The following is a 10,131-nucleotide window of genomic DNA, read 5'->3' as shown; positions in this document are numbered from 1 at the left end:
CTCTTAAAGTAAAATACTCTATAATCTAACAAAACTAAAAGCTGATCAAAACTTAAAAACACTTGGCATTGCCTTCAACAGCATATATCTATTTATGTATGCTGTATCTATTTAAGAAGCCATACCAAAGATTAAAACTAGGTAGAACACTTTTAAGCCAACAGTGAAACATTCACAGGGGCTGACGAAATAAGAACACTATCAGGTTGTTTATAGTGTTATGATAGATGATGCGGCTCCTTGGAGAGTAACCCGAGTGAAAATAGTCCAGGATTTTTCTCTATTTTCACCTCCAATATCCTAGTGGGTTCACTGGAAATAAAAGCTCAGAAGCTTGAAATTAATAATTAAATTAAATTGTACTCTCAGAGACAAAAAAAGAACAAGACCCCAGGTCAGGATGAATCAGCGAGCATAGCTACTAATTGTTTATTTTCATAATGAAGTTAGTCAGAGGGTGTCATTGCTGTTGATGCATCACACTGGATTCTAAAAGCCTGAGTGGCAGCAGGATGATTTCCAGCAGGAGAACATCTGGCATGAGCACACACTCCACTGTTGCCCAGCATTATGGCTTGCAATTAGGAAAACAACAAGGTAATGGTTGAAAAAGAGTACTATCAAAAAGGTGCGAAGGGAACTTAACTTTGATGTTTCATGTGGATAATTATTGTAATTCACTTTGAGTACTAGCCATTAGAGCTTTAATGTTAGGGAAAATGTGGGTTTGGTTATTATAAGCAGTTTATTGTACAACTGTTGCTGGGTGAAAGGCCTCAGTCCCTTCTGAATAACATCAATATACATATTCCTTCAAAACAGCATGAATACGCTGCTATTCCCTCATTATAATAGCTTTTACAATGATGTCTGACCCAAAGCATTTGGCGAAGTGCTGAAAAAAACTGATGCAATCTGGTTTCATCCGCCGGGAAACTGCTGTTGATGTACCACTGAATGTTTTCATCCCTGATGAAGTAATTAGGTGCAAACAAAAGGGCCAGCCTGGTAAATGTTGTGGGTATAGTGTATTTATTTTTCTGTGGCTTTTATTTAACAACCTCGCAGCTTAGCCATTATAAGAGCAGCGTCTAAAATAATTAGTTGTCTAAGTCTGGTCAGCATCACTGTCTAAACATTTGTGTGTAGTACAAGGGATATTTGATTGAGAGTGATACAACACTTCGGCACAGTATATATTCAGTTAATTCAATTTTATGTATATAGTTTCAAATTAAAACGACAGTTGCTTCACTTAATATCGAGCAAGCACTTGGCAACAGTGGAAATGAAAAACTCCCCTTTAAAAGGAAGAAACCTCTGGCAGAACCAGGCTCAAGGAGGGAGCCATCTGTCACAAGTAGTTGGGGGTGAATGAAAAAGAAAAGAGAAGAGGGAATCAGGAGAGAGAAGTAAAGAAGAATCACTCATTGCAATAAGGGAAGCCCCCAGTAGCCTTGCCTAGAACAGCCTGATAATAATGTCAAGCCTAGAAGTAATAAATGCATTAACTATTTTAAGTTAGAGGTCATTATGTCTTTAAGACATCCATGCAATTTAACTAATTGGTGTGTATCATGTGGCTTCATTTAGAAATAAAGCTTGGTATCAAATGTATGCTGTGCCTTCTAATAACCTAGCCTAAGGGAAGCATGTATAATGTAAATAGAACTGGTCCCAGTACAGAACCCTGTGGAACTCCGTAATTATTCTTAATGTGTAAAGACAAGCTGGAGTCTATTAGAGAGATATTATTCACTGCAGTGCAGTACTTTTAATACATAGGACATGTTCTAATCTTTGTAGTAAAATATTGTGGCCAATGGTATAGAATGTCTCATAGAAATGAATCTGCTGTCATACATCCGTTTGATTTATTCCAAACTGAAGAAGGTGGAGAATGAAAACAAAGTGATCATGTGTCTCGCTCACTTTGTTTACCTAAATGTCAACCAGGCAGGACAGCTGAGTTCATTTACCCCCAGATTAGTGAAAGCAAACCATTTCTACACAGGCACTGTCCGGGGAATGAGAACCCAACATGACCGGGTGAGTGCTAGTTTTTCATTTTTACAAAGCAATCCTTGTAACTGTTGCCATCACACCTAATTTTTCCCAGTGGCCTCTATGTTGTTGTTCTTTTTTCTCTACTCCATGTCTCGCTGAGTGTGGAAATGACAGGGTTATACGGCAGCTTCACCTCTCCCAACTTCCCCCAGCCTTACCCTGACAACCAGCACGTAGTGTGGAACATCACTGTCCCAGATGGCCACAGGGTCAAACTCTACTTTACCCACTTCAGCATGGAACTCTCAGACCAGTGTGAATATGACTACATCCAGGTACATGTAGGAGGAAGTCAGCATCCCATTATGTGCACTGACTTGGCATCAGTAGCTTGCTCACTAAAAGGCCTCTGACCTTGTCAAACCAGGTTTTGGCAGAGGGGAATGAAACCTTGCGGTTCTGCGGAGAGGAAGGGAAGAACCATGAAAGCACCCCGAGGAATACAATCATCCTGTCAGCCCGAAACCTCATGTCAGTGGTCTTTAGGAGTGACTACTCTAACGAGGGACGATTCACCGGCTTCCAAGCATTTTACACCTCAGAAGGTGATGCAAAATAGTGACATTTGTTGCCAGAAGGGAGACACATTTTTCTCAGCTGTAATTACACAGAACAAAGAGTAGTGAGGTTTCTACTGAAATGCAGTCTTCACAGGTATATGCAGCAATTTTTTAATTAATTCACATTAATAAAGTCAGACAGCAAACTACAAATACAATGTAATATTTAGAAAACAGCAGGAATAATGCCCCACATGAAGAAATTATTTTAGAAGGCTCTTAATTTTATATATAATGTAACTGTTATTTATTTATGGTGCTTTCATTACAGGCCCTCCTCTTTATCTTCTCTTGGGATTTAAATGACTCTGAAGTTAACAAAAAAATGTGTTTTCCCACAGTTAAACTGTTATTTTAATTGGTTGCAGTGGCACACCCGAGAGACTTTTGCAGAGCCTATGAAAAAACTGTTTTTGTGATCATTGTTTAGTTTCAGCTAATTGGGAGTCAGATTTAGCATGAACCAGATTCATTTAGTTTCTGTGTAAGTTTAAACAGTAAATCAATGGTTTTCAAACTTTTACCCTTGTGCCCCAGTCCGGAAGCCAAAAAGACCCCTCACTGATCACATCCCCACTTCTTCTTCTTCTTCTTCTTTTTAAAAAAAAATCAGACATCCACAATCAGAACCATCAGAAGAGCATCAGAGTGTGTTAACTTAGCTTCAGTCCAGTTTTCTCTTGGCTTCCACACTCCACTCCACATGTTTTGGCTCTATACTCCACCAATGGGACTCCACAGTTGGAGAACCACTGCAGTAAATGCACCTGAGTTAGAAAAGTGTCTTTTATTTCTATCTCTAACAAGTTTTGAAGGCCATGATGGCATATGCACTTCAGCGCGATGTAAATCAAGGAAATAATCATCAGATTGCTTGGTAGGCTAAAGGTTTTAGCAGATTTATACGCAATCTCAGGTGTGTTCATGGATGGGGGAGGGGATGCATATTTATTGATTTACTCTGTCACAGACATCAATGAGTGCCTGTCCAAGGTAGAAGGGGAGAGAGTGTGTGATCATTTTTGCCACAATTACATCGGTGGCTATTACTGCACGTGCAGACAAGGATACCTTCTCCATGACAACAGAAGATCCTGCACAGGTAAGAACGATACAGAGCGAGGCTCAAGAGGCATGTTTATCTGAGCTCAATCACTGTGGGTCAAAAGCTATTTAGCAGGGTGCAACGTTAAGAACTTGGTATACATTGTCTGACTATATTGATTTGTAATTAGGGCATTTCTGGAGCTAAACACGCTACTGCTCAGATCTTCTCAAATCTGAAACAGCAAACACTATTTACAGTGAAGAAAAGCAGGCGTCTGACCTCTTTGAGACATTAGCAACAACGCATTCAATTTGCCTGCATTCACTGACGATGTAAACACATGAAATGGCCTAATCTTTCAGTTGGCACAGCAGCACACCCCAGAGTGTCTTTGGGTTTTTTTAAGGCCATTAAAATACGAATAGTTCCTTATCAGACTTTTGAAGACGAGCATAGAAATGGGATCAGACTGCTGTGTTGTAAACTTGTATTTAAGTCTAATTGTTCTCATTTGTCATTCAAAATGCTCTCATTATTCCCTACTACGGCAGGAAAAAAAACATGTCCCCCCCCCCCAAAAAAAAAACAATTTGGTGATATTTCACACAGGGCACACACTTGCCGGTGCTCCGTACTGGATTTCATTTTGTCATAGCTGGCCTGTGCTCACTTATTTCAGACTGAAAAAGCATACTGATGCACAAAGTAGTTGATCTCTGCCAGCTGGTGTAAGGCGAGGTTAATTACTGTCGATTCCTGAGGGAAAAGCGACTTCAAAATGGCATTAAAAATTGATACCTGTGTGCAGCACTAATAATGTACTGACACAAGGTAATTAATCACAATTACGAGCTGATGTGCCTTAAATTATTATTCTTTGCCAGAGGAAAAAGGGTGACAAAACAAATCATGCGATGAATAGGCAAAAATGATTATCTGCCTACAGATTGTACTAATTATATGAATTACAGCAACTCTGCCTCTTTGCAATCCTCATTTGTTTTTGTCTGAGGCAACATCTGCACATTTGCTGGGACAAAAAGGCAAAACCTAAATGAATCTCATCATTTATGATGGCAGGAAATGTTTCAATTGATGTGAAACAATTATTTTGTTCTAATCAAAAACTCTTTAAAGCCAGCACTTCAGAACCCAGCAGCTGTCGGTACAGCTTTACAAAATGGTTAAATCAGTGCCTCAAAATGATCACTTTTAGTGCACGAGTCTCCTTCGCAGTGCCGTGCCAGAGCCAGGTGCTGACGTCTCCTTCGGGGGTTCTGAGTAGTCCGGGTTATCCGAACCCCTACCCACCTATGAGCCGGTGCAACCACACCATCCGTCTGCCAGAGGGCTCCAGAATAATCCTGAACTTCCTGGAACCCTTTGACATAGAAGGACATCCAGAAGCCCCCTGTCCGTATGATATGTTGAAGGTCAGTTGTGCGACTCCAAAGTCTGAACACACACAAGCTAATGAATGAGCAATGTATTCCTCCTCATGCTCGTGGAGGTGGTTTTGCCACTGACTTGTCCTGCTTGGGTGATATACTGTATAGCTATTGCGGTTTCATGCATATTTAGCCAGACATCAGTTAGGACTCAATCATGCTTGCTTATTTATTTGTTTTTTTTTTTTATTCTATCTAATGTCCCGACATGAAAGATTTCAACAGCTGGAAAAGAGTATGGGCCCTTCTGTGGCCCAACGCCACCAGATCGGATTCACACGGGAAGTTATGACGTGCACGTTGAGTTCAGGTCCGACTCTAGTGGAAAAAACAAGGGATGGAAGATCAAGTACACCAGTACCGAGGCAGAGACCCTTTCTTTGACTTCAGACTGATGGCGCTACAGTTCACGGACTCTGTTTCTAATTGTCCTTATTTTGTGTAAGATCTTGCTATTCTTTGTTACATAGACAATAAAAAGAGATTAAAATAAAACTGTTGTATTATTTAGATCCTCTTTGCTCATTACAATAAATACTGTGTCCAACTTTTAACCTAACAGTGTGCAGTCAGACGAGCATTTTCATTAACTTGGGTTTCCTCAAATTGCACTGCGGTAAAGTGAGCCGTCATTTGTGAGCCGCGGTCAAGCCAGCCGCCTCCTATCCGCCGCATAAATTTCCTTACGCTTTTACACCAGTCTTTACGGTAGCGCCTTTTCGCTTTATGTGCCGATTGAAAGCCTATACCCGCGCACACGTGCACGTGCGCGAACAGTCGCGCGCGCATGCGCGCGCACAAATTACGATGTAACGGCCCGATACAGTCAATACAATTATGGAAATGTCAGAAATTCATTAAAAATCATCCTGAGTAGTTGATGTACAACTTTCAACACATCCCCCCTCTGGGACACCTACTGTACCTGTGTGCCAGGTTTCAGCCAGATTTACTGTAGAATTCCTCAGAAATTAAAGGGTACTTGTATCCAATGCAGTCGGCCAATACAGTAGAATTATGTCAATTTTCAAAAATTCATTAAAAATCATCCTGGGTAGTTGATGTCCAACTTTCAACACATCTCCCCTCTGGGACACCTACTGTACCTGTGTGCCAAGTTTCATCCAGATTTACTGTAGAATTCCTCAGAAATTAAAGGAAACTTATATTCAATCTAATACAGCCAATGCACTACAATTGTGTCAATTTTCAAAAATTCATTAAAAATCATCCTGAGTAGTTGATGCCCAACTTTCAACACATCCCCCCTCTGGGACACCTACTGTACCTGTGTGCCAAGTTTCATCCAGATTTACTGTAGAATTCCTCAGAAATTAAAGGGTACTTTATTCAATTCAATACAGTCAATACAATAGAATTATGTCAATTTTCAAAAATTCATTAAAAATCATCCTGAGTAGTTGATGTACAACTTTCAACACATCCCCCCTCTGGGACACCTACTGTACCTGTGTGCCAATTTTCATCCAGATTTACTGTAGAATTCCTCAGAAATTAAAGGGTACTTGTATCCAATGCAGTCGGCCAATACAGTAGAATTATGTCAATTTTCAAAAATTCATTAAAAATCATCCTGAGTAGTTGATGTACAACTTTCAACACATCCCCCCTCTGGGACACCTACTGTACCTGTGTGCCAAGTTTCATCCAGATTTACTGTAGAATTCCTCAGAAATTAAAGGGTACTTGTATCCAATGCAGTCGGCCAATACAGTAGAATTATGTCAATTTTCAAAAATTCATTAAAAATCATCCTGGGTAGTTGATGTCCAACTTTCAACACATCTCCCCTCTGGGACACCTACTGTACCTGTGTGCCAAGTTTCATCCAAATTTACTGTAGAATTCCTCAGAAATTAAAGTAAACTTATATTCAATTCAATACAGTCAATACAATAGAATTATGTCAATTTTCAGAAATTCATTAAAAATCATCCTGGGTAGTTGATGTCCAACTTTCAACACATCTCCCCTCTGGGACACCTACTGTACCTGTGTGCCAAGTTTCATCCAAATTTACTGTAGAATTCCTCAGAAATTAATGGAAACATTTATTCAATCTAATACAGCCAATACACTACAATTGTGTCAATTTTCAAAAATTCATTAAAAATCATCCTGAGTAGTTGATGCCCAACTTTCAACACATCCCCCCTCTGGGACACCTACTGTACCTGTGTGCCAAGTTTCATCCAGATTTACTGTAGAATTCCTCAGAAATTAAAGGGTACTTTATTCAATTCAATACAGTCAATACAATAGAATTATGTCAATTTTCAAAAATTCATTAAAAATCATCCTGAGTAGTTGATGTACAACTTTCAACACATCCCCCCTCTGGGACACCTACTGTACCTGTGTGCCAATTTTCATCCAGATTTACTGTAGAATTCCTCAGAAATTAAAGGGTACTTGTATCCAATGCAGTCGGCCAATACAGTAGAATTATGTCAATTTTCAAAAATTCATTAAAAATCATCCTGAGTAGTTGATGTACAACTTTCAACACATCCCCCCTCTGGGACACCTACTGTACCTGTGTGCCAAGTTTCATCCAGATTTACTGTAGAATTCCTCAGAAATTAAAGGGTACTTGTATCCAATGCAGTCGGCCAATACAGTAGAATTATGTCAATTTTCAAAAATTCATTAAAAATCATCCTGGGTAGTTGATGTCCAACTTTCAACACATCTCCCCTCTGGGACACCTACTGTACCTGTGTGCCAAGTTTCATCCAAATTTACTGTAGAATTCCTCAGAAATTAAAGTAAACTTATATTCAATTCAATACAGTCAATACAATAGAATTATGTCAATTTTCAGAAATTCATTAAAAATCATCCTGAGTAGTTGATGTACAACTTTCAACACATCCCCCCTCTGGGACACCTACTGTACCTGTGTGCCAGGTTTCAGCCAGATTTACTGTAGAATTCCTCAGAAATTAAAGGGTACTTGTATCCAATGCAGTCGGCCAATACAGTAGAATTATGTCAATTTTCAAAAATTCATTAAAAATCATCCTGAGTAGTTGATGTACAACTTTCAACACATCTCCCCTCTGGGACACCTACTGTACCTGTGTGCCAAGTTTCATCCAGATTTACTGTAGAATTCCTCAGAAATTAAAGGGTACTTGTATCCAATGCAGTCGGCCAATACAGTAGAATTATGTCAATTTTCAAAAATTCATTAAAAATCATCCTGGGTAGTTGATGTCCAACTTTCAACACATCTCCCCTCTGGGACACCTACTGTACCTGTGTGCCAAGTTTCATCCAAATTTACTGTAGAATTCCTCAGAAATTAAAGGAAACTTATATTCAATTCAATACAGTCAATACAATAGAATTATGTCAATTTTCAGAAATTCATTAAAAATCATCCTGAGTAGTTGATGTCCAACTTTCAACACATCCCCCCTCTGGGACACCTACTGTACCTGTGTGCCAGGTTTCAGCCAGATTTACTGTAGAATTCCTCAGAAATTAAAGGGTACTTGTATCCAATGCAGTCGGCCAATACAGTAGAATTATGTCAATTTTCAAAAATTCATTAAAAATCATCCTGGGTAGTTGATGTACAACTTTCAACACATCTCCCCTCTGGGACACCTACTGTACCTGTGTGCCAAGTTTCATCCAAATTTACTGTAGAATTCCTCAGAAATTAATGGAAACATTTATTCAATCTAATACAGCCAATACACTACAATTGTGTCAATTTTCAAAAATTCATTAAAAATCATCCTGAGTAGTTGATGTCCAACTTTCAACACATCCCCCCTCTGGGACACCTACTGTACCTGTGTGCCAATTTTCATCCAGATTTACTGTAGAATTCCTCAGAAATTAAAGGGTACTTGTATCCAATGCAGTCGGCCAATACAGTAGAATTATGTCAATTTTCAAAAATTCATTAAAAATCATCCTGGGTAGTTGATGTCCAACTTTCAACACATCCCCCCTCTGGGACACCTACTGTACCTGTGTGCCAGGTTTCAGCCAGATTTACTGTAGAATTCCTCAGAAATTAAAGGGTGCTTGTATCCAATGCAGTCGGCCAATACAGTAGAATTATGTCAATTTTCAAAAATTCATTAAAAATCATCCTGGGTAGTTGATGTACAACTTTCAACACATCTCCCCTCTGGGACACCTACTGTACCTGTGTGCCAAGTTTCATCCAAATTTACTGTAGAATTCCTCAGAAATTAATGGAAACATTTATTCAATCTAATACAGCCAATACACTACAATTGTGTCAATTTTCAAAAATTCATTAAAAATCATCCTGAGTAGTTGATGTCCAACTTTCAACACATCCCCCCTCTGGGACACCTACTGTACCTGTGTGCCAATTTTCATCCAGATTTACTGTAGAATTCCTCAGAAATTAAAGGGTACTTGTATCCAATGCAGTCGGCCAATACAGTAGAATTATGTCAATTTTCAAAAATTCATTAAAAATCATCCTGAGTAGTTGATGTACAACTTTCAACACATCCCCCCTCTGGGACACCTACTGTACCTGTGTGCCAAGTTTCATCCAGATTTACTGTAGAATTCCTCAGAAATTAAAGGGTACTTGTATCCAATGCAGTCGGCCAATACAGTAGAATTATGTCAATTTTCAAAAATTCATTAAAAATCATCCTGGGTAGTTGATGTCCAACTTTCAACACATCTCCCCTCTGGGACACCTACTGTACCTGTGTGCCAAGTTTCATCCAAATTTACTGTAGAATTCCTCAGAAATTAAAGTAAACTTATATTCAATTCAATACAGTCAATACAATAGAATTATGTCAATTTTCAGAAATTCATTAAAAATCATCCTGAGTAGTTGATGTACAACTTTCAACACATCCCCCCTCTGGGACACCTACTGTACCTGTGTGCCAGGTTTCAGCCAGATTTACTGTAGAATTCCTCAGAAATTAAAGGGTACTTGTATCCAATGCAGTCGGCCAATACAGTAGAATTA

At 39.1% G+C, this 10,131-nt stretch overlaps 1 protein-coding gene across 1 annotated transcript; it reads left to right on the top strand.

Annotated features, from left to right (window-relative positions):
• Positions 1-2,022: 2,022 nt before the first annotated feature.
• Positions 2,023-5,518, top strand: masp2 (MBL associated serine protease 2; the record flags this gene model as incomplete). Its single annotated transcript, XM_082519815.1, has 6 exons — positions 2,023-2,049; positions 2,120-2,342; positions 2,435-2,612; positions 3,598-3,729; positions 4,912-5,108; positions 5,339-5,518. The coding sequence occupies exons 1-6, from the start codon at positions 2,042-2,044 to the stop codon at positions 5,516-5,518; spliced, it is 918 nt and encodes a 305-aa protein (XP_082375941.1). The 5' UTR covers positions 2,023-2,041.
• Positions 5,519-10,131: the final 4,613 nt, after the last annotated feature.

Source organism: Aulonocara stuartgranti (assembly GCF_965226115.1).
Source record: "Aulonocara stuartgranti genome assembly, chromosome: 20".
NCBI classification, from domain to species: Eukaryota; Metazoa; Chordata; class Actinopteri; order Cichliformes; family Cichlidae; genus Aulonocara; species Aulonocara stuartgranti.
This window is presented reverse-complemented; position numbering and strand designations above follow the sequence as displayed.